At 34.9% G+C, this 26,438-nt stretch overlaps 1 protein-coding gene across 6 annotated transcripts in view; it reads right to left on the bottom strand.

Annotated features, from left to right (window-relative positions):
* Positions 1-1,877: 1,877 nt before the first annotated feature.
* The window catches only part of LOC150086802 (IQ motif and SEC7 domain-containing protein 1-like), an 829,530-nt gene continuing 804,969 nt past the window's right edge, over positions 1,878-26,438 (bottom strand). For 5 of the 6 annotated variants that reach the window (XM_090372763.1, XM_090372760.1, XM_090372762.1 and 2 more), the window contains 2 exons: positions 13,512-13,564; positions 1,878-2,757 (listed from right to left, as the gene is read on the bottom strand). In XM_090372763.1, the coding sequence (XP_090228889.1) occupies positions 2,536-2,757; positions 13,512-13,564 (275 nt within the window). In that variant the 3' untranslated portion in view covers positions 1,878-2,535. Of the gene's footprint in view, positions 2,758-9,327; positions 9,496-13,511; positions 13,565-26,438 lie in introns of those variants that run through there. The other variant, XM_090372761.1, reaches the window with a different exon arrangement.

The raw sequence follows: 26,438 nt of genomic DNA on the forward strand, positions 1-26,438 counted from the left end.
GTTTTTTTTTTTTTTTTGGCTGATGCTGTATAAGCTTGCATTCTTGCATCGTATGCCTCTACTAATGCTAATGGTGTATTGGCATTCCATTTGGTCTCTTGAATACAGAGTTGTCTTTCCATCTCAGACAAGTTTTATACATTTTCCTGTAATTGTTGTTGCAGTGGAGCTGTACTTTTTATTTCAGCACTGATTTTAGTCTTTTAATAAGTAAGATGTTTATAGAATATTTTAAGGACTATTTGCAGTTATGCAAGAAAGTTCAATCTGCTTTCCAATTTCAGACTTTGCCCACTTTTGCTAAAGTGTTATCACTTTTGTGAAAGTGCAAAGTTCAAAAGTGATAAGGATTATCACTTTTGTACTTACTTCTAACGTAATTAAAGTAGAAGTGCTATATTTATTTCCAGTAGCATTGCTTGAGCATTTGACTTTTCCTTTTACCCAACATTTAAAAATGTTGAAAAAGGATGAAATTTTAAATGAACAATTACCTGTAGCACTGAAGCTCATGGAGCACCAGACTGACAAAATAACATATTGTGCTGGGTCTGGTGGTCCACACACCAGTGCATGATGTAATTGAAAGTAAAGTGTGCAGGAGAACAGATTTTCTAATTATTAACATTACACTTTCCCGTGCATTACAATAGAAACTGAAAACAGAATATCACTGATTTTATTTATCCAAATGCCCTTTCTTGGCATAATTTCTATTTTTAAACTGCAGTATAAAGACTAAAACTACAAAATATAAAATTACCTTTCACATTTGGGTTTCCTCCCACCCCCAGCTGATATTACTCACTGAAAGTGCATCAAAACTTCTCAGCCACTGAAATAATTACTTCCAAGGAATTAAAAAATTAAAGTAGAAGTGCTGTAAGTAATAATAAGTAAAATTCTCCAGTGGAGTAAGTGCTGATCAGTGTAAGTCAGCTCATATCTGTAATTTATTTCCAAGCTATAATATAAAATATTTGTGGTCTGTGCTATTTTTGAATATACTGTACATGAAAAAAAAATTTCCCTTTAATTTGTACGTAGGACATTCCATCGTCTCAATTAAGAGTTCTGTTAATTATCTCACAATTAGGAAAAATTTAGGAACTAAGTTGAATCTAATTATATTCATTTGTCAATAGTGTGTGTCATGTACAATTACTGATGCACTCTTTCCTCCAATCAGTAATTTTCTCTGGCTTTGTTGACATTGAAGAGTCTGGAATCAAACTGTTGATGTGCATGTTTCATGAGCAGTACTCCTGTTATTGACTGGCATCCAACTACACACATGCAATTGTTGAAGTGTGCAGATTTTTCAGTTTGCATTTTGCTTTCTGACAGGTCTAAATGGTTTTAATTTCAAAAATGAATCAAAAATATGTTTTTAATATAAAAAATGGATTTTTCACAGTTTTGTTTAGATTGAAAATAAAGGTAGCATCAAAAAAGTGAACAGTTTGAATTATTTCTTGTTGATTTTTAAAAATGCATGCACGTAATATCACTTAGACCCCAGCTCTTAGAAGAGTAACAAGTCATCGTGCTACTGGTTAATAAGTAAGGTGTTTATAGAATATTTGAGTATATCCTCAGATATTATTTCAAATTCTTACTTCTGATACTAAAGAAAACAGTGTAATAGGTTCATGTGCTCGAACAGCCTAGCCTAAATTACATTATTATAATACTGCAATATAATTGAACTGAACTATCAACTTTAAAATAATATGTGAAAGTGTGAAGCAAGAAATGTAGTTAAAAATCTACTTGGGACAAGACAAAAGTTATCTGATTTTAACAAAGACTTTTTACTTTCTTTTGTTGTTTTAATCATTTCACAATAATTCGATTGTCATCTATAATATGGGGTGGAATGTCCAGTTGGAACAACTGGAAGGTAAAATAAATGGGTGAATAGTAAATCTCATTTGTTACCATTCATTAATGCAGTCTCTTTCACTTACAGTTGTTCCCAGTAATTAACCTTTTTTTGTTTCACTGTACGATATTTAACGACATTGAGCTGTCAAGATTCACAGTAACACTAAGCTAACTGTGTAAGAGAAGCATATATATTAAATCTCAGTTACATCATTAATATAACATATACAGATCACAAATTCAACTTAAAGTACATATTAGCCTATACAGGATACCACTGACTAGTGGAATCCACATATTTACAACAGGCCGTTATATTACACGAGCATAGGCTCTTATTTACAGTTAGTCAATTTCTCCTGTATGCAGTTCAATAATAGATATTAACTTTTCAATAAAAATAATATCTATAAGAAGTCACACTCAGTGTGACTGTTGGCTGGTTACAGAGGACTGGGTGGAAACATACAGAGCAAGAAACAGATGCTTTCTTTGGCACAATCACTTCTTCTGTGATGAGATGAAACAACCATTAGGCTACTACAGCCTTAACCAGACGAAACACAGAAGAAATATTTCACACGCATTGCATATTCTTCAATAGCCATAAACATAATGGCATTTCACGGAAGTAGTCTGTCACTGGGATTAAATATCTGTGCTTTCTGGTGGCTTCCTCAAGTGAGACTTGCTTGCACCCTTCCCTTTCTTTCCAAAGAGGCCTCCCAGAAATCCTTGCTGTCCCAAAGATTTTCCTCCATCTATTGATCTGCCTGGTACACCATCCAAACCAGCAGCTGAAGCATGAACTGTTTGAGGTGAAGAATCATGGCTAACAGTACTTGCTGTAGATGACTGGAAGGATATTGACTAAAGTGGAAGAGAGAAAGAAAAATTTTCAGAAATAGAGTTTATTATTAAATATTCTATAAAATATTTTTGACCTAAAAGTTAGGAATTCTATCACTAAGGTTGTGCAACTCCCTTTAGTGTCTAATTTATTTTAATAATATTATTAGGGTAAGCCAATGCTTCCAAAAACTGTCTTTTATGCTCCTTTTAATAACTAGATTAACTACTCTGCTCAGCTTCTTTGAAATATAATTCCTGCATAGAATATATAACAATAAAAATAAATTTTTTTTAAAAACTGCTAGGTTAATTGCCATACTGAACTTAGTTATAAATAGGAATTCAAATTATATGTACAGTAGATAAAATAAAATTTGAAATTGTGGAATTAAAATGGCCATACATTATGGCTAGCGTTTTGCACTTTCTTTCCATGTCTTAAAAAAAGAAAAGAAAATTTCTAAAGCTTACACAATCTACTTTATCCTCTCCAGGTGCATTTATGTCTCTTCCTTTTGGTGACAGGGGCCATGCAGAGAGAGAACAGTCCTTTGTGGAGGTGGAAACAAAAGATTGCTAGATGATAGCTATTCATTAGAGCCTTAGCATGTGAAGTAGCTATCATGTGTATGGGAGCAGGGCTAGGGATTGAAGGCAGTGTTTTTTGTTGTTTGCTGGCTGCTATTCTCAGATACCAGTTAAGTCTTAAGCTGTTAATTCTGTTGTAAGCAGATTGACTCTAATCCAAAATTTTTATTTCATTCTGTCCACCCCCCCCTCATTCTCTCATTATAAAAAATTGCAAGATCTGTTTTAGACAGGCTCAAATGCATTTCTATAACATGTGACCATACAAGCAAGCTTCAAACACACAAATGGTGTGCAACAATACTCGCTTATAAGGGAAGGCAACTCGCTTATAAGGGACTGCCACAGTCTGGAACAGAATTGGGATGAAATGTCTGCAACAAGTTGCAAATAGACAAATATGAAAAAATCTGGACTTTTTTTTGCAATTATTTGCAGCCAGTTATACAAGAGGAAGTATGGGAAAATAGTTGTACTCTTAATTTTTCAGAGTTTGAAAGCAGGTTTATATACATTGTGTCTAATTAAGGTATACAAGAATAATGCTTCATCCAGTGGCAAAATTAACATACTGCCAGGTTTGCCATCGTGGGGAGGGGACAACAGGTGGCTTGATATGGTTGTTAGAAATTGAGGGTTGGGGAGGCAGAATTTATAGTTTCTGCCATTGGCTTTACCAATTGTTTTCAAGTTGTGACATGAAAAAGTTTTTAAAGAACAACAATTTTTTTTTGGTATTGATACAGAATTTCCATAAAACTATCCTAAGAAATGTAACAAGAATGTTAGTTTCTCTAATAGATTTATTCCACATCATGGCAGTGTTTGGAAATAAAAAAAAAAAAAGAAAAAGAAGTTTAAAACAGATGGTTACTACATCAAGAACAGACTGTGAGTGATCTCATTTCTGAAGTTCCATATTCCAAAAGTGTTTCAAAGTTGACTTCCAGTTAATTGTGAAAATCAATTGTCTATCTAGCACAAAGAGCCAGATGTTTGCCACACATATTGAAATATAGAATAATAAGGTTCTTCAAGAAGAGAAGCAACAGTTTTGACCACCCATATTTTTTGATGTATTGAATTGGTGAGTTGTATCATTAAACACTTAACCCACAGGAGTTTAAGCCTTACCGGTGGGCCGGAGGCCCACTGGGGTTTTCCCGGTAAGGCTTATGGCCAGTCTGCCTCTGTCGATAGAGAAAATATATGAAACTGTGAAACGCTTTGAGCGAAATGAAAGACCATGTGATATTGCACGTGCTACAGACCTAAATGAGGCAACGCCGAGAATTACAAAGAATGCAGAGAAAATAAAAACAACTTTCATAGCAGGAACAATTCAAAGTGTAATTAAAATCCATTAGATTAAGACACAAAGAATTGGAAGAGATGGAATGGCTGTCATCTGTTTGGATAGAAAATCAAATAAAAAACAAGTTTGCTTATGATAGAAGCAAAAGCATTAGCAATATTTTATTACGTAATTATTTATTGTGTTTGGTAATGTTTTGGTTACAAATGTGTGTTCAATCTTGGGTGGTCGGCACCTAACCCTATTTTTCCCATAGGGCCTGTTGTTTATATTGCACGATTTTGCATTGCACAAGGGTTTCTAGGAACACAACTATCGTGCTATACGAGGACTGGCTGTACACGCGTTTACTCTCATTCTACCATTGCCAACCGAGGATGTGTAAAACGAAAGCCATTTGTTATGGCTATTGGCCTTCTGTTTTCAACCGTATAACTAAAATCGTTTCAAATTTCAACATTGACAACCAAGGACGAAGACGTGCACTTCTACTTCCTTGCGCACATTTTAATTCTGTTTTTAAATCCTAACTTATTCATGCTAACTTAAATTTAAAATTATCATCCAATTTATTCCAACATCAGTGCAGATTATAAAAAGGTGAGTATCATAATAAATTGAATTAAGCTACGCTATTATATTACTTCCAATGCCAATTAATGTTTTATTCATCCTTGGTGGCCACAAATACCTCTTTATATACCCAAAGGACTTTCAAAAGAGCCCTCAACGTTGTTTGAATGAAATGCTCTGGAATTATAAATTGACACTTCTCTTCTTAGACTAATGTTATTGCTTGCTCAACAGATCTACAATTTTATGATACTACATATAATAGGTAAGGATATTATGGTGGACAACAGTACAATGTGCAAGTGTGATGTCAGTGACTTATCTGATTCAGAAGAAGTGGTGTTCCTCAGGGTTTCTGGGCCCCTTACTGTTTTTAGTATTTATTACTGATATTAAAGCTTTAATGTCTAAGAATGTTTTGTTACCCAATCTGAAGCGTAACCATAAATTTTGCCTGTGATCCTACCATGTTCAAGCTTAAATAGTAAGCTGGAACATGTTGGGATCACAGGTCAGAATTATTTCCTGCATCCAGCTCATGAGTGACTCTCTCAAAATAGCTAACCAGGTTGGTTAAACAATTTTTCTTTTACAGAACCATGCTGTGTTTCCTTCAGAATTCCAATTCTATCTTAAATGACCCTGTACATTCTTGATGACTACCTCCAAGATTTTCCCCTGCAACTTAATCAGCCTGCTTGGTATGTTCACTTTGCTCATAAAACCACATTTGTTGGCACTGCTGCACTCCATCCAAATATGCCCTCATAATTAATCTTAATGGTTTGAATGCTCTCTCTCTCTCTCTCTCTCTCTCTCTATTTCTCTCAAAATTACTGTGTGCATACCATCAACTCCAGGATCCATAATTGCCTTTAGTCCTGAAAGCTTTTTTCTAATAACAGTTTTCTGGAATTTCAATATTGCTAATTTCATGCCACTCAGCTTCACTTGCACAGTTTTTCCTACAAAGGATCTTTAATCTGTAAATATCGATGCAAAGAATTTCTTCAATTCATCAACATCAGCTGAATTATCTAAGAATTTCCTGCACCCGTTACACAAGAGTCTGATCTGATCTGTTCTTTTGTAGTAGTAATAACAATAATCATTCACATATGTGAAACCCATCCCTGTTCTTTGTTCTCTTAGTCGGTGATTTCTCATAATCAGCCTTTGCAACCCCTAACCTTTTCTGTGTTACAATTACAGATGATATATGCTTTAGAACTATTTCATGCCATCTTTTTGCTGATCTTTTAAACTGGCTAGTTCATTATTTATCCATCTCAGCAATTCACCTTGTGCTATATTTTCTTAAGGATATATATGCATTCATGGCTTCTGTGGCTATTGATTTAAAGGTATTCCATAATCCTAATGTGTTATCTTTCCAGTTGATGATCAGGCATGTGGGTGCATAAATATATGTGCTTTGAGTGACCTGGCTGCTAAAAATGGTGCTGTTTCTTGTATTTTGTGAACTCCTCTGACCATATTGTCAGAGGAGTTCATAAAGCAGTTTCCTTTTCCGAGATTAAAAATGATTGTCTTTAAAAACTGCCCCCCCTCTCTCTTTATTTATTAGCACTTTTCATGTTTTACCCATTTAAAAAGTGCAATAATTCATTTAAATTTCATTATAAAAAGATAAAATTCTTTTTAACAATACAAAATTTAAAGATGTTCACACTTATTAAACAATCTCAAGTAGATGTTTTAAATGGTTCAAATCTTAAAACTCAGTTATGGTAAAAATCAATTAATAATAATAATAATAATAATAATAATAAAGATTCTAAATAAATATTTTTAACTGATTTAAATAACCAGGAAATTCTGTACAAGGATCTATAATGATCTGCTAAGTGAAGCATTGAATATAGCAGGCTATTTTTTTTCCCCCATAAGCTGTTTTGTATTTGATTTTGAAGATAGCAGGGTTATGTGTAAATATGACAGGTAAAAGGGAGGAATTTAAGAAAAGACTGTGGATAATATATTAATTTTAACTCCTGAGTTTGCCTTCTGATAGCTAGCATTTCAAGTTATACCTATATAAGTGTGATAATATTACTTCTCATCCAACTCAAAACTCTGATCAAAACTCTTCTGGTTTATGGAGTATGGATGATGATCAGATCTAGGATATTCTTTCCCCTAGTACTTTCACTAATATGTTGATACAAATAATATTTATCTAGTTGATTTAAAAATTTTGTTCTCCGTGGTAAGCGTCCCTCCCACTTGCTCCAGTCAATAACAGGCAAATTGAAATTACCCATAAGACATTCACCCTTCCTGCCCATTTCATTTGCATGTAGAGGCTCTCATAATAGGCTTCAAAATCTTTTGGTGTGTAGATTAATCTTATTTTCATTATATCTTTCCTTCCAACTAACTCACACCACAGACATGTGTAACAACTCTGGATATTCTTCAGATTTGTGTAGTGTCAAGAGTGGGATTCCTCAAGGATCGGTTCTTGGACCACTGTTGTTTCTCATTTTCATAAATGAGATTGATGAAGGGATAGAAGGAATGATGTCAAAATTAGCAGAGTTGTTAAATTCAAAGGTCAATTGGATACTTACCTGAAAAGGAGGGAAGCATATAATTTGCTTTCTTATCTACTTGTATTTTTTTTGCCAGTGCAGTGAAAGCTTGGGCTTCCTTTCACTATGGTGAATACTATTACTTAACTTCTGAATCTGCAAAAGCTTTTATCATGCTCAGGCCTTTTGATTAGGAAAAACAACTCTACCACCCATTTTATCTTCCCTATCCTTACTAAATACATCCAACATAATAGTGAAACTCATCATTCACTATTTCTCAGTGAAATCACATTTCCATTAGTCCTATTATGTCAGTGATTAAGCCCTGTATTGTCAGAGGTCTTTATTATATACATATTATGTTTGATTGGAATATGCTAAGAGAACAGGGCCATCATTAATGATTGCAAAAATGAAATTTTTTTACATAGAAAAGAACACGCCAAAATTTTCATGTTTTTTAAAGAAAAGCGTTTTACATTAATAAGACAAAGATAGCAATCTGTTATGCGATTTTTGTAATATTAGGAACTCAACCATTATTCTGATCTTCAACTTTTACATCCAAAAGCTTTTTAAACTAAATGAGTGACATATAGTATTTTATTTCAAAAAACACGCACATGCTAAAACAAGTTAAGCTCATTCATGCAATTATGAGGTATTTTAACTAACTCAATTGTTTATTAAATTACTAAAAAGTCAGTTGCTTACTGGCTTGAAATATATACAATTTAATGTTGTGCATTAAAAGCAGTTTTCATAGCATGCAACTGCACATGCTTCAAGCTGATATGGCAAAATTAAAGATATACATATGTCATACTTAGGGCACATAGATTGTACTACAAAAGAGTACTTTTTAAGTGTTAGTGCATTCCATATAATATATATGCAGTAAAATTTAACACAAACTTCTAATATTGTGACAATTTTTCAGTCTTTACAATATAATGAAACCAGATTTTCTTGGCAATTCCATATGATATCACCATCATATAGATAATATTTGATATCACATCATATAGATTCTCAATTTACATAATTATTAATCAGTACCTACAATTTTACAAGGATCATTGCTAGAAAATAAATTGAAATTTGTTATTCAATTATTTGCAGTTATCTTTCAAAGGTTAGAATTTATGTGGTATGTTATGGCTACAATTTGTCTTTAAAGTAATCTGCTAACAAGGGTTGTTTCTATATGAATCAAGTTGGACTGCTAAATAATTGGGAGTGAGATGGCACAGTTGTTTGTTTATAAGTGAGTATATGTACAGCTTGATTCAGACTTTAAAGTCATCCAAGAGCACAAATGTGTTGGTGAGTTTATAGTAAATGCTCACCTTTTATTAGAAAGCCAAAATACTTATTTCTCAACCAATGGGTTGCTGACATATTCATAATGGGTCACCTTGAATTCTGTATAAAGTTTAAAAAAAAAAAGCTGTAATGGAATGATTAAAAACAGTATATGATAAAAAGTTAAATCAGTGTGAGTGTTTGTGTGTGTTAAAAATGTCAGAAATAGGTTACTACCTGTGTGGTACACTTCATCCAGTAATATGTATACAGGACCCTCCCCCATCAAAAGCCATACCACATCCTTCAATTGTATTGTAGCTGTGCAATAACGTGCAACTGGTGTGTACTTCTCAATTCTGTAATTTTATAGGAAAACATACTGTCACAAAACTATGAATATGGGTTCCATGGCCCCTTTCCAGAAAAGAATATGAAAGAAAATTAAATTAGATAGTAAAAAGAAAATAATTATAAGAGAAAAAAAGAAAAAAAAACTCAATTACTCTAGTAATCACTGCCTAGAGATATTAAGCATTTAATTCCATTTCTGCTTATATCACTACAAATTTCTCTGTAACAAGAGGCTGTTTCAGATTAAATAAAGTTATGAAATATTCTGTTACAATACAACTAAAATTATTGTTAATTATTTAATATGTTCAAAAATTGTATTTATACACAATTTATAGTTTAATTCTTCTTCAAAAAAAATTTAAACCAAGTAACGTTATATAATAATAATGAGTAATATCACTTATAATGAGCAATAATAATGAGTAATATCACTTATAATGAGCAATAATAATGAGTAATATCACTTCCCTTTTTAAGGTCTTAAGATAAACTCTTAACAAGCTTAACACCTTTTTATACAGAATGTTCTCAAAACCTATACAGGCAACTTAACTATTCATTTTTATAGACAAAAGGTAATTCCATAATCATATTTTAATTATGATTTAAGGGAAATAACAAATTTCCCTACTCCAAATACAAAGATCATTTGGCAATTAACAAACACTTTAACCTTAAAAATTCATCAGTGTTTTAGATATTTTTTAAAAGATATTTAAATTGAGTAAGTATCCTTTAAAAAAGATATTTACATAGATCTGTTCTGTGTATCATGAAGATTCCTCATCCTTATCTTTGATAAGAGCATTGAAATAATTAAATTTAAAATGAACAGAAAAACATCTATGCAGGAAAGGTTTGAATCCCAAAAAAAGTAGTGAGTAATACTATATTTCGTTTTCTTTAAGTTGATATTTTTTATATTTTATTTAATTCTTACTTGAGAATATTAGAAACCAAGATAAGTTATAACAGAAGTCTTGCTACCAATATTTCTGCAAACCATGACTTTTTCTTAACAGTTAACTGGCCCATCTTATACATTCAGATTTTCAAAAAAGAAGATAAATTGAAGCTAAAACTGTGGGAGAGTAACATAAAAGTTTAACTTAAAATTTATGAAATAAAGAATCCTTGTTGGTCTAAAAATTTGATGTATTTTATACATCAACAGGGATTCTTTATGGCTATACAATTTGAAAATAAGCAAATTAGATTATAACAGAATACTATACTGGAATTCACACTGTATTAAAATTCTAATAGATATTTTAGTTTAAGTAGTGCAGTGAACTAGTACAATGGCATGACTATTCCAGGATATATATAAAAAAAAAATTCACAAATGTAAAATTTATTTAGACTACTTAATATTCATAAAGTTGATGAAAATAAAAGGTATAAAGCATAATATAGCTGATTGGTTGTTTTGGGATCTTTGGCATGTCGATTACTTTGATCCTAATGGACCAGTTCACATGATATGCATGTTGTGCAGGCTGAAAAACCCTCAATAATTTAGGCCTTTCCCTCTTTCTACTTTAACTGGCTAACTACAGGCCTGATTGAAGGGGGGGGGGAATGACAGGATCTTAACTCATACCTTCCTAAACAAGTGACAGCCCTACTATTTATAAGGTATGGTCAAAAAGTTTGGGAACCAAACTATCTCTTTGACACTGTGCACACACTTTCCAATGCTTCTACAACTTTTGGAAGCATTCCTGATAAAACTTGTCAGTATAGTTTCCAAGTCACATTCTGAATAATTTGCCTAGTCTTTGCAAATATGGTGGTGGGGGGGGGGGTTATGCTTGGGAAAAAATCAAAGGGAGCTAAATCTGATGAGTACAGTGGATGGAATATTTATCAAGAAATTCTTGAATAAAAAGCACTGAGTGTACAGGGATATTGTCATGATGCAAGTGAAATTCACTTCTGGCTGAACAGCATCACACAATTACTGTAGAGTTATTTTGTATTATTCCCGATTCATTGATTGACATAATAATTTAATTCCCTAGTGAGGATGTGAGACACAAAACTGGATGAAATGCATCGCACTCCCAAATCTTGTGTGAAAATTGAACATCCCATAAGAAATGCCTGTTTCACTAGCACCTTTGTGGACAGTTAAACATTAACCACTCCCTATCAGATCAAAACCATGCAATTAAATCATTGGTTTTTAAAACTGAGGCAGCTTGAGTGAGGATCATTTCTGATGGACAAGTGATCCTCTTTAAACTTTGCAAAAACTGCATGATATATCTTCATATAACATTTGAAATTTTCTCGTAAAGCCGCTTTTAACAGTTCATGGCTTCTGTTGCACTTTCTCTAATTTTAAATAAAATTTATACAAATTTGCAGCACAGTTGAGTAAAATCAGTCATTTGAAAATGTGAGAAAACACATACCACACCTTCTGTTTAACATGCACTAATTTAGATTGAATACAACTAATCCATGCATTAGAATGACTAGATGGGCTGCCAAATGTGTTATTATGATGACTCACTCAACTGCAATTTTGAGACACAAAGTCAGTCCCCAAACTTACTGATCATACCTTGTAATCTCCCAAGAACAAGAAATTTAATAACAAAGTTGAATTGAATCTCAAAATTTTGCCAAAGTATTAAGTGTAAATTGATGTGATTCACTTCAATAAACATTAAAACTGTATCGTGTGATGTAACAGTGTTTTTGATATAAATCATAGTTAATGGCTAACAACATATCATCTCCCTTTTCCCACAAGATATTTAATTATGTTGATATCACTTAGAGCAGCATTTCTCAGTTCCTGGTGTGCCTTTTGGCACACAAAGAACTGAGAAATATGCTGTAAGAAATACTTATTGACAATTTTTATATATAAATAATTGTCTAATACAGGGCATACATAAACACCCTTTACAAAATTAAAATGTTATTGTATAAATAGGATACATGATGCAAACCTGTAAACCATGTCCAGGTGATAGAGGATATTTTCAAGTTTTAATTAGAAATGTTCAGTGTGGGCAACTTTAGTTACTCGACAGATGTCCCACCTATAATCCAGTTCATCCAACATTTGGCACAATGTCTCCTGCCAAACAGCAGATTCCTTCACAAATCTTTAGAGAGTGAAACGTAATGGAGCCAGATCAGGAGATCACGGGCAGCCAAAATTTGTCCTCCTCTTCTAATCCATTCCCCAGTTCAGATATGCACAAGCTTCTTTGTGACAGTGTGGCAGAACTCCTGTTGGAAAATCATGTCATGCTGTCATTGACATCTTGAATTTGTGGTATAAGCAAATTCCGTAACATGTCCAGATACATGATGCCTATGATGGTAGCTTCTCCAAAGGAGAAAGGTCCATGCTTCTCTTGGCATTGGTTGTTGTTTGTTTGTTATTTGGTTTTTAGGAGCATTAGCAACTAAGGCCATATTGCTCCGTGAATATGCGGTGGTCATTCCCTGACCTTTCCGCATCCTCCGTATTTGGTGGTGACGGCTCGAACCCCGGTCTAATCAAGAAGCATGTGCTATGCACTGCTGCTCCTTCCCACCTGGCTATGGAGGCGGCGTTGGCATTGGTAAATTGTGCAATGATTTAAAGTTTTTCAATTATGCTGCCATCCACTTCAGTGTGCACATTTTCTGGTTGGTGAATAAAAACCTGATGGTATCCTCTATCACCTGGAAGTGGTTTCACGTACTCTATTCACACAGTGTTTAGTTTTGTATAAGTTTGGAAACACCCTGTATTTTAGGCAAGCTATTTAAAAAAAACAAAAAAAAACTGCATTAACAGAAACGGTTGAGAAACATGGGTAAACTACATTAATATGTTATATATTTTCCAGTTCTTTTTATTATTTAAGTAGTTACATTGCAGTTTGATTTTTTTTTTTTTTTTAATGCTCCGAGTGTCATTAATTCATTTCAAAATGAATGTAGTTCCAATATTTTTGACATTCTCAGTATATATACATATACATGCAGTATAATAACTGCATAACTGTATTAAATAAATAAATAAAAATTATTATTAACAAAGAAACATTCAGCAGCCAACTTACCATTCCACTATCCAGTGATCCAGCACTTCCTCTTCTTACAGGCTTGTTGACAGCTGAATAAATTATATAATCATAAATATATAATTTAAATTTTCTGAAAATAATTAATTCTATGCAATTCACATAAGTTTTTGGTACAATGAAAAGTTTACTTAACTTACCCCTTTGAATTTAAACTAACAGTCAGAAAGGAACTATACTTTCTTTAAAAAAATAACGCTATCCTCAAATTCAACCAGTTTACCAGACTATAAAGGCAAATATAAATAAATATTCATTTATTGCAAATACAGCAAGCCCATCACAGCACATGGCTAGGGGCAGATAATACAAAGGAAATAAAATAAAATAACTAATACAGCAGATTTCTAGATTATTATGGAAACAGAAACTAATAACATAGGAGGAAGAGTTTCTTAAGAATTTTGAAGAAAAAGATTAAAGTTGTCACTTACTGTCAATCACTGTATTCATGTGGGATTTACTTAAGGGTATAACTACTTAAAGGGAAGGAATTTTGTTTTTGTAAAGGTGACCACAATGGTCATAGACAGTTTTTCAATTCTTTTCATTGGGAACAACTGATAATGTTACCAACTGCAAATTCTAAATGAGAAACATACAGGGAAGTAATTGTAGTACCTATCAAGAGACTTCAAGTTTAGACCTATGTGGATGTCAGATGAAAATAGAAATTCATGGAATGGTTACAAATTATCAGGAGACAACGATAACAACATCAAGTTTAAACTAGCCTGCAATCAAGGTTTAGGCATGCTAAGGCCGATTACTAGAAGTATTTTGTTAAGAATGAGAAGAAAAGTAACAAAATTTTCTGCTTTTGATAAGACTAGATTAGGTCCATTAGGTATGATTATGTCATAACTATTGATAATCCTGTTCAGAATGCTGACAAACTAAAGTACTTTAAATCTACATCCATGTATGAAAAAGTTTTTAGGGGTGTGGAACCAGTAGCTAATCAGATTGGTTAGATCTTATCTTATCATTCTGATTAGCTACTATTTTGCAGTAACCAAGGAACTGGATGCAAAAAATTATTTGACATCATATACTTGATTTTAATATGATTCCACATGAGACTTCTGTACAAATTGGAGAAGTGTAACATTAGGAGCAAGTTACTTCTGTGGATAAAGGGATGGTTGAGTGGTTACAAATGGGTGCTGCTCTTGTTGGACCAGCATTATTAGGGGAGTTCCTCAGAGTTCAGTGCCGTATCCTTTATTGTTTTGATATTTATTAACAATGTTGATGAAGATATATCAAGTTTAATGTCAAAGTTTGCAGATGAGGCGAAGGGTGGTTAATGACAGGAATCAGGGTATGCCACTGCAACAAGACTTACAAAAAATTAGAAGGGCTAAGAAATAGCAACTAACATTTAACAATGATAAATGTAAGGTAGTGCATGAGTAGCAATAATCCCAGGATAACATACAATTTGGTGGTATCACACTCAAAGTAGTTAAGAATGAAATGATTTTAGGGACTTTAATTGTATAGTCTTACATGAAGTTCTCTGAGTAGCGCAGATGGCTGCTAGGACATCTCATTGGTTCTGTCAGTGATATACAGGAATTTTGCTAGCAGGGAAAAAATGAATAGGTAATTATTTAATTGTATGAGGCAATAGTTATACCACATCTTGAGTACAGCAAACAGGTCTAGAAAGGTGAGGTAACTTATTCCACTAATTTTAGTTAGGATACGGACCTGATGGAATGGGCAACAAGATTAGTTAGCAGCATGAAATGATACTCTTGCAAAGAAAGATTAGTACCGCAAATTGCAGTGTCTAGAAACTAAGCACCTGCAAAGAGACCTGATTGAAGTGTTTAAAGCTTTAAATGGAGTGAGTAAACTAATGCTGATGGCATCCTTGGTCTTGTCTCTTGTTTGGACAACACATAAGGACAATTTAAATTGCAAAATGTTGTTGTTGTTTGTTATTTTTAGGAGCATTAGCAACTAGGGCCATATTGCTCCGGGATATGCGGTGGTCATTCCCTGACCTTTCCGCATCCTCCGTATTTGGTGGTGACGGGCTCGAACCCTGGTCTAATCAAGAAGCGTGTGCTATGCACTACTGCTACTTCCCACCTGGCTACGGAGGTGCCTAAAATTGCAAAAAGGTTGATTGCAAAACAGATATGCAAAATTTTGCTTTCACCCAGATTTAAGTCAGTAGTCTGAATAAATTTAAGGAAGGAGATAAATTATTAGAAAGGATGGATAGATGATTTGAGTAGGGAGCTTTTTTGCTGATGTTGTATACCCTTGCTTCCTTGCCATTACTAATACATTCAGTTAGTGTCAGCTTAGTTCCATATTCCTGCTGAATGAATGAGTTCATTCATTCAGCAGCTCTACTAATAGGTTACATTGAGTTTGAAGCCCAGTTGGTTACTCATAAGCCTTACTCAGGAGTTGTGGAGGAGTTCTGGTTATATGACCTTTATAACGCTTATTTTCTCAGTTCACTTAAAATCCAAACTTTTTTACACTCCCAATGCTAGGTATTTAAGTTATTCTCTTTATATAAATGTGTTTTGATAGGTGGGAAAAGCTGGAAAAAGTTAAAGGGAATGAGTCACTTGTGGAGAGAAAAATGTCAAGAGACATCAGTTTATGGAGTTCAGAAATGTCGTCTAATATTTTCATTGCAGTTCCATGTGGTTATAATTTGCCAAGGTTACAAATTAAGTTATGGTTAAGTTAGAGCCAAGCAATTGACCACAGTGATTTCCAAACCAGGGAGGTGTTACTCGTGTCAATGCTACATACCAGTTACATACTGATTAAATTACCCTGCCATAGCAAGTTAACTTCAATTAGAATGTAACTCTTGTATGAATGAATACTACTCTTTAACGTTGTATTTGATAATTTCCTCTGGCTTCATTTACATTAGTGTAATATACACAAACCTTAGTGTATTGTTTCTAAAGATCTTTATTCTGCTTGAGTTGATAAGAATAAAGTGATTACAATTTTGTGTAATATCATGTCTTACTTTCTCTTTTAAGGTACTTCTTCTCACATAAGGATGATCACACTTAATCCTAGATTTGCTCTATACCAGAGGTTTCCAAAGTGTGGGATACTCTGACTCCCCCAACTGTACAAAGCACTTTTCTAATTAAATACAAACTTTTTTTTTTATAACTCCTTTGTTTGTTTAATATTGTTTAGTTAGTATAAGAAATGGTGCAAGAAAGCCCTCACTGCCAAAATCAAAATAAAAAGAAATAATGAAAAATGATTTAATATATAAATAATAAAATAAAATAAACTAGCCAATGATTTGTTAATTATTGGAATAAGTTGCATCAGTGGGAGGTTGATAGTGTTTAAAAAAGATTGGAGTATATCTTATTTCAATCTTTGAGAGTAAATGTATATATTTTTGTATATTCATAGTTAATTTTTTTTTTTATCAAATCTGTTTATTTTCCTAAGCTGTTAGCCTACACTACTCATTGGAGGTAACTTATTCCAGCAATTAACAACTTGAGGCTAAAAGAAAACTTCCTTAGTCCAGTCTAAACTTCTTACCCAATCATTTGAATTTAAGGCCCCTAATTCTAGAATCAGCAAAAATTTCACCCTCATTCATTTTACTTTCCCTTCAGAACTTTATGCACCTCACTTAGGATCTCCTTTAAGTTATCTAGTTTCCAAGCTCTGCAGCCCACATAATTTGAAGCCTTTACTCATAGGGAGGCCCTTTCACCAGGTAGTTTGCCCAAAATTTGACCATTTGAAGAAGTTTGATGTCTTTCTTTTAGGTATAGTTTTCATATTTTGAAGGGTCTGGAGGCCTCATTTTAGGAAAAATGTAGAGCTGCTGGAATGAGTACAGAGAAGGGCAGTGAGATTAGTGAGTGGAACAAAGGGTTACTATTAGCAAGAAAGGCTTAAGTTCTGCAAATTGCAGCATCTGGAGACTAGGTACCTGTGAGGTGATCTGATTGAGGTGTATAAGGCCTTGAATGGTTTGAGCACTCCTGAGGAAGAATCCCATCAGCAGGAAGGCTGATGGGATTCTTCAGCCTTCCTGCTGGCTTCATTCTTCCTCTTGCTTAGATTCCACACCTGAGGGGGCATAGATTAAAATTGAGGAAAGATTGTTGTAGAATAGATGTGCAGAAATTTGCCTGCAGCCAGTTTAAATAAATTCAAGGCTAACTAGACAAACTTTTGTAGTGAACAGATGGGTGAAAAGGGAATGTTTTTTTTTGGTTTGATGCTATATAAGCTTGCTTTCTGGCATCATATGCCTCTATTAATGCTATTTTGAAGTATTCACAGTATTCCATGTGTAGTCTTACAATTGTCTTACACTGGGATTATGACTGATATGATTGATAGGACACCATCAATAGTAATCATTAACTAACTTGCTGACATCATGCCCTGTGTTCCTTTATTAATGTCATTTAGAAAAATCAAAAACAGTAATGGTCCCAGTACCAGTCCTTGGGGTACCCCTCTCCTTACATTAGCCCAATCTGAAGAATAAATGTCAATCACAAGCCTCTGCGTCCTGCTCTGCAGTAATCCTGTGATTCCAGCATGTTCTAGCTTGTATTGTAACTTCTCATAGAGAACCAAGTTAAATTCTTTTCTGAAATTCAAGTTAAAAATGTTAAAATAGCTAACTAGGTTAGTTAAACATGATTTTCCCTTTACAAAACCATGCTGTTTCATTCATAATTCCATTTAGTGCTGTGTAGAATCATTTCATTCATCAAAATTAAATGTTCCTGCATTGTACCCTAGTTCATTGACTCCATGATTTTTTTTTTTTTTTTTTTTTACCACTGAAGGGAAGACTGATGGTCAGTAGTTACCTGCATCACTCTTAGAACCTTCTTTATGTATTAGTGATACTCTTGCACTTCCTTGAGTCCAGTGACACCCTCATAATTAACTTTAATATTTCAATGCACCCGCTTGCTGCTTTCCTGAAAATTACTGGGCACATGCTATCAACTCTAGAGGCCTTACTTGCCTTTAGGCTGAAAAGTTTTTTTTAATAAATAATCTTTCAAATTTCATGCTTTCTAGTTTCATTTATACAGTTTCTCTTCATCACAAAGGGCTGCAAAGTACCAGTTCAATTCACCTTCAACATCAGCTGGGTTATCTAAGACTTCCCATAACATGAGGGTCTGATCTGAACCATTCTTTTCTTCTTTGTATTCACATATGTGAGAAACTCCTTGTCCTTACTCTTTGCCCTCTAATGTTGAAAAAAAAAGTTGCAAGTTAGGGTTAATTTTGAAAGTGTCTGCAATTCTGCTCAGACACGATAGGAGGGAGTATATGATAAGAGCCTTGTCAATCAATTTGGCCTTGGAGAGACTGTTCAAGGCTCATAGGGTAGAGTTTTTCTCACCATGGTCTAAGCTTGTTAACAGGAGAGGCTGCTTCTAAAGGGATGACATACACTTAAATAGAAAGGGTGCAAGAATATTTGCTGATGCTATTGAGGCAATTAGGTGGGTCAGGAAACTACTAGCTTGGGGGGGAATTCGCAGACTAATACATTAACAGTAGTCACAAGCAGAGGTGAAAGTGATTCTTACCTGCTTCTGCTGGAATGAACAGCAGCCTGGAAAGCAGGGTGCCGGGAATTTCAAGAACTGGTGAGAGTCATCATGGAACAAGTAAATACATGGGCTGTGTTAGGGTAACTAAGAGCAAGAACAGGTGCATGTACACCTATGTTAGTATAGTAAATAATTTTATGAATTTAAAGTGCTGGTCAAGACATCAAAGGTGGATATTGTTGGGATATCAGAGATGTAGTGTCATGCAGATATAAGGAATTCAGAATTGGAATTTAGGGAGTACAATGTGTACAGGAAAGATAGATAGGATAGGAAGGGAGGAGGGTTATGCTATTAGTTAAGAAACACATAAAATCCAAGGAAGTACACTAGATCAGCGGTGATTATTCATGTATTAAGAATCTGGGAATTAATCTTAGAAGCTACTAAGTTTTTTATATAAACTAAGACATACTGTTGAAGGTTTAGGCCTAATGGATGTCTGATGAACTAATGAGACTTGTGGCAGAGAAGAAAACTGCATTGATGTATATAAATTATTAGGAAACAGAACAAGCCTATGGTAGATATAAGCTAGTCTGTAATCAAGTCACAAAGGAGGTTAGGCAAGTGAAGGCAGATTTCTTTGGCAAAGGATGCAAAGACGTCTTTACTTATATAAACTCTAGAAGGAAGGGGATGAATCAGATTGGTCTACTTGATATCGATGGTTGGACTGTTGATGATCCTGCTCAGATAGCTGACAAACTGAATGAGTATTTTGAATCTACATTTACACATGAGGAATTCTGTGGGCATTAGAGTAGAGGAATATGATGCAAGAAAGCAAGCTTATGCAGCATCAGCCAAAAAAAAAAAAACAAAAAAAAAAAAAAACCCGCTCCCATTTCATCCCTCCATTCGTTCCAAATGCCTGTCCAGCTAGCTCAGCCTTAAATTTATTTAGGCTATTAGCTTCCATATTGGAATTGGAAGACAGAAGTTTTTATTAAACTCTGACAGGGAGCTAAATGATTTTGTAATAACTGAGAGCAAAGTGGAGGAGAAATTGTTGAAGTTACATATAAGGAACGCACTCGGTCTGGATGGGATCTATCCAGTTATATTAAAGGAGGCAGCAAAGGAAGTAAGCAAACCTTCAGTCATAATTAAGAGAGCTTCCTTGGACTCGGGGGAGGTACCCATGGACTGGAAATGTGCAAATGTGACCACAATCCACAAAAGAGGATCAAAAAATATAGGCATTTTTTTGCACAGGTAATTACAGACCTGTTAGTTTAACTTCTGTTCCAGGGAAAACAATGGAGTCACTGGTTAAACAAGCATTGCAGGATCATGTAGACGAGACTGCAGTAATAATTCAAACAGAGGATGGGTTTGCTAAGGGGATGTCTGGTCTGACTAATCTGATTTGGATACTTTGATGTAGTCGCAAAGCAACTGGATGCAAAAAAATAATTTTGATATCATATACTTGAATTTCAGGAAATCTTTTGATACTGTTGCACATGGAAGAATGCTAAACAAATTTGAGCAGTATGGCATTCAAGGGCAAGTTTCTGCTATGGATAAAGGGATGGTTGAGTGGGAGAAGACAGAGTGGTAATCAATGGACACTGCTCTTTGTGGACTAGAATTTTTAGTGGTGCCACCACCAAGGGTTCAGTGTTGGGCCCATTGTTGTTTTGTATATTTATCAATGATATTGATGAAGGTATATCAGGCTTAATATCTAAGTTTGCAGACGGTACAAGGTTGGCGGGGTTGTTAATGGCAGTATGCTTCTGCAACAGGATCTAGAAATGTTGGGCAGATGGGCTGAGAGGTGGCAACTGAAGTTTAACGTTGATAAATAAACTTCAGTTGCCACATTAAACTTGGCATGTTACTCTGGGGCAGTAACCCCAGAGTAACATACCAACTGTGCACTACTACACTGCCTCTAATTGATTGGAGAAAATGGGAAGGAAACTCGACATGGGGAACAAAATTTTTAAATTAACTAGATGACTGTTATTTGTATCAACATGTCAGGGCAAGTACTAGAGAAAAGAATATGCTAGACCTCATCATCACCCATGAATCAGATGACATAACAGGGCTGAAGTAGAGGAACCAGTAGCAGGAAGTGATCATGGAGTTCTATGGTGGATGATGAAGAGAGAGGTAGCAGTAGTAAAAGGCAAAGGAATGGGTTATAATTTCAGAAAAGGAAATTATGATGTCTTAAGGGGCTACATAGCCTCTATTAACTGGGTAGATATTGCACAGATAACAAATACAATTGAACTGTGGTATGCTTTTAAAATATTAATCACAGATGCCTTGAATGCGTATTTACCATTAAGAAAATACTCCACGAGGAGGGTTCCAAGTTGGATGAGTAGTGAAGTTGCCACATTACTTGAGCAGAAAAAGGTGGCATGGAAAAGTTACGGAGCAATAAAAAGTACTGAAGCCTATAACAGCTACAAGATGATCTTTAATAGAGCCACAGAAAAGGTTCGAAAGGCAGTTTATGAGAAATGGCTAGCAAACACAGCAAAGAGGGCCGATAAGGAATTCTTCACATATATAAATGCTAAAAAGAGCAGGACAAACCAGATTGGACCTTTACATAAGGGAAAGGGGATAGATAGTATTAAATACACCAGCTGCCTTTGCAGATGAACTCAACAGTTCATCTGCATCGATATTTACAGAAGAAAAACCTTTTGTGACAATGGGAAATTGTGGGAGCAAAGTTGAAAAATATGTAATTAATGATATTGAAATTTTGCAAGATTATTTAATGAAAAAACTTTCACGCCTACAGGCCAGTAAGGCTCCTGGAGTTGATGGAATATATCCTATAATCTTAAGGGAGGCGGCAAGTGAGTGCATTGAACCATTGAGGCTAATTATACGAGCATCACTAGACTCTGGGGAGATTCCATTGGATTGGAAAAGTGCCAATGTATCTCCCATACGTAAGGGTGGCTCTAAGAGTGAAGTGGGAAATTACTGACCTGTCAGTCTGACTTCAGTGGTAGGGAAAATCATGGAGGCAATGATCAAGGATGGAATTTAGGATCATTTGGATAGAACTGAAATTCTCAAGGATACTCAGCATGGTTTTGTAAAGGGAAAATCATGTTTAACAAATCTGGTTCGCTATTTTGAAAAGGTCACTCATGATCTGAATTTAGGGAATAATTTCAACATTGTTTATTTAGATTTCAGCAAAGCTTTTGAATCAGTCCCACATGAGTGGTTGCTTTATAAGCCGGAACAGGTTGGAATCACTGGGAGAATCCTTAGATGGATATCGGGATGGCTTCAGGGCAGGAGGCAGATGGTTGTGAAAAATAGCTATTCCTCAGATTGGGTTGATGTAAAAAGTGGGGTTTCCCAAGTATCAGTTATTAGGACCACTGTTGTTTTTAATTTTCATAAACGACATTGATGAAGGGATAGAGGGCGTGATGTCTAAATTTGCAGATGATGTTAAAATTGGTAGAGTAGTATCACTGTCAAGCTGAGCTTCTTCAGAGAGACCTAGATAGACTTCAGGAATGGTTAGAAAAATGGCAGCTATGCTTTAATCCAACAAAGTGTACGGTATTACACCTGGGAAACAGTAATCACAAAATAACTTATTCACTTGGTGGAGTTCAACTAAACCCAGTATTGGAGGAAAGGGACTTGGGTGTTACAATACGGTCAGACATAAATTCTCTGAGCATTGTAAACAGGTTGCAAGGAAGGCCCATGGTGTCCTATCGATGATCCATCGAACTTTTGCAAGTAGAGATAGGAACGTGATTATTCAATTATATAAGGCTTTTGTTAGACCACACTTTGAATACTGTGTTCAAGTATGGAGACCGCACCTAAAGAAAGACATTGAGTTTCTTGAAAGGGTGCAAAGATGGGTAACTCGCCTGGTGAGATCGGCAAAAGGATGTCTGTATGAAGAAAAACTTCAAATATGTGGGTTGCAAAGTTTGGAAACTAGACACGTTAGAGGAGATTTGATTGAGGTGCTTAAGGCTCTGAGAGGCATCAGTAAAATGAATGAGGATAAAATTTTTAAGATTATAAATGATGCTGGAACTAGGGGAACATAAATTCAAGTTACGGAGGGGGAGATGTTTAGATTGGATTGCAAGAAGTTTTATTTTAGCCAGCGAGTTATAAATTTCTGGAATAAGTTGCCTGCATGGGTGGTAGAGGCTGACAATTTGGGGAAATTCAAAGGTCATCTGGATAGTACCTTCAGGTGAGGGAAACGCATAGGATGATAGGTTTAATTTCCTTTTCTTTTATTAATTATTAGGTTTTTTTTTTTGGCTGGTGCAACATATGCCATAGGCTTTCTTGCATGATGCAGCCATTAATAATATTAATACTAATACACCCAAGGTAGTGAAGAATGAAAAAGACCTGGGGATAATTTTGCAGTCAGATATGAAGTTTGCTGAACAGTGCAGACAGGCTGCCATAGCAGCTCATGGGGGTCTTGTTAATGATATTAAGGAATTTTGCTAGCAGGGATAAGGAGGTGATTATCTTTTGTATAAGACAATGGTCAGGTCACACCTTGAGTGCTCCATACAGGTTTGGGGCCTCATTTTAGGAAGTATGTAAAGCTGCTGGAATGAGTACAGAGAAAGGCAACAAGACTGATGAGGGTAACAAAGGGTTGCCCTTACCTTACCAAGAAAGGCTTAAGTTCTGAAAATTCTAGTGTCTGGAGATTAGTCTTGTACTTATTTTGTGAGGTGATGTGATTGAGGTTTATGAGGCCTTGAATGGTTTGAGCTACCTCAATGCTGATGGTATTCTTCCTTTTGCTCAGATTATTATGCAATTGAGGAAATAAGTTCAAATCGAGGAAACAGCATGTGGTTGATTGCTGGAACAAACTTTCGTCTGTTGTTGTTGTTGTGGAAGATGATAGTTTAAATAAATTCAAGGAAGAACTGGACAAATGTTTGTAACAAATGGATGGTTGAAATGAGATATATATTATATTTTTGGCTGATGCTGTATAAGCTTGATTTCTTGCATCATATGCCTCTACTAATGCTAATCCTGTGATTTTTCATAATCTTCCTTTGCAGGTTTAACCCTTTTGTGTTCTGTGGTACTATTACAGATAATTTTGTAGCTGTTATATAAACATCAGTACTTATTTTTATTTTATCTTTCTTTCTCTAACTTTCAGTGCCATCTTTTTCTGCTGTATTAAATTGGCTAGTTGATTATTCATTTATCTTGAAATCCTCTTATGCTGTACTTTCTTAATGGTATATATGCATTCAGGGATTTTCCTTCTGAGTCCAACATGTTCTAACTTGTATAATAACCTCTCATGCAGAACTGAGTCAAATTCTTGCTGAAATTCAAGTAAGCAATGTTGAAATTAATTCCTATATCCAGCTTATGAGGTACAGTCAGTCCTCGTATAACACGTGTTTACACTACACGAATTCGATCATACACGATTTATAAATAGGGGAATGATATCTTATATAACACGAACCGAATTCGCTTATGCACGATTCACCTTTGAGTTTACAAGAAATGGCAGTCGAACGCAGAATCACCCAAACCGAACGCAACACGATAGGAATGAAGAGAAGAAATTCTGAAAATGTATTTATGTTCTTTATATCAGTGAAGGGGAAACACATTTCACCATAATAATGTAAAAACCAACAATTCCAGCTATCGGTATAATCGCAAATGCAATTAGATTGAGTTTACTACCAGTTTATAAAAGATTCCACTAGCAGAAACGCAACTGGAAATTGTTTTTATTGTTTTATGGTAGTTATCCCTAGAAATGTGCTTTAGTAAAATGAGGTGTTAATAGTGTATCTCTGCCTTTATGGTGTTGTTCATTCAGTTGCTGCACGCGCGCAGCTTTGTTTATGTGTATCAAGCGTGCCTCCTCCTTTCTTCCCTAAAAATGAGTAAAATACTTAAAAGGTGTGAAAAGGAAGCGTCCTGGTGAAGACACTACAGATTCAGAGAGAGAGAAAAAGAAAAGCAATATCGATAAACAGAGGCGGACTGGGTCAAAAATTCTTATCCAGGAACATTTATAGTGGCCTCACACCATGGTTTATAGCCAAAATCACACCGGCCTCCGGCCCACCGGGGTTTTCCCGGTGAGGCTTATGGCCAGTCCACCTCTGTCGATAGAGAAAAAATATGAAATTGTGAAACACTTTGAGCGAAATGAAAGACCATGTGATATTGCACGTGCTACAGACCTAAATGAGGCAACGCCGAGAATTACAAAGAATGCAGAGAAAATAAAAACAACTTTCATAGCAGGAACAACTCAAAGTGTAATTAAAATCCATTAGATTAAGACACAAAGAATTGGAAGAGATGGAATGGCTGTCATCTGTTTGGATAGAAAATCAAACAAAAAACAAGTTTGCTTACGATAGAAGCAAAAGCATTAGCAATATTTTATTACATAATAGTCGTAATAAAATATGTAAGTATTTTATTACGATTATTTATTGTGTTTGGTTACAAATGTGGGTTCAATCTTGGGTGGTCGGCACCTAACCCTATTTTTCCCATAGGGCCTGTTGTTTATATTGCACGAGGGTTTCTAGGAACACAACTATCGTGCTATATGAGGACTGACTGTACTGTCAAAATAGTTATGCGACTATAGCTTTTAAAGGTATGACATAAGTCTAATGTATTTGCACTCTGTGAGCTATCTCCCCCAGTTGATAGATCAATTGCAAGACCAACCTTACGTTGTCAAAATCTCCTTTCCTTTGACTTTAACAACTGCTACCTCTCTTCTCATCATGCACTCCATAGCTCTGTGATCACTCCTTGCTAATGGTTCCTGTACCATCAGCCCTATAATGTCATCTGGTTCATAGGTGATGATCAGGTCTAGATTTTCTCAGTTATCACATAGTACCATTCAATTCAAACTCTGAGAGCCTCAGCTGGTTTTAGGAATGACTTTAGAATGGTCACTTCCAAACTCCAATTTTGGTATGATAACTTATGTCAAGAAACAGCAGCATCCTTTCCACTATTGTAGATATGGAGCAGATTTTACTTCAATATTTGAGAGTAAACAAGTTCAAATATATGTTACAGTAATTTATAAAAGTTTTCTATATTCATAGTTAATTTTTTGTCAGATCTGTTTATTTTCACGTTTTCTGGAAAAGGGGGTAAAAAGTAAAGTAAAGTGCAGCCATTATCAACCCACTGCAGGATGGAAGCCTCCTCAACAATAATTCATGTTGAGGGAAATGGACCATAGGAAAGACAGTTGTAGGATAGATGTGCTGAA

The sequence above is a fragment of the Mastigoproctus giganteus genome, chromosome 4 (assembly GCF_048544385.1).
Source record: "Mastigoproctus giganteus isolate SK-2022 chromosome 4, ASM4854438v1, whole genome shotgun sequence".
Classification (NCBI taxonomy): domain Eukaryota; kingdom Metazoa; phylum Arthropoda; class Arachnida; order Uropygi; family Thelyphonidae; genus Mastigoproctus; species Mastigoproctus giganteus.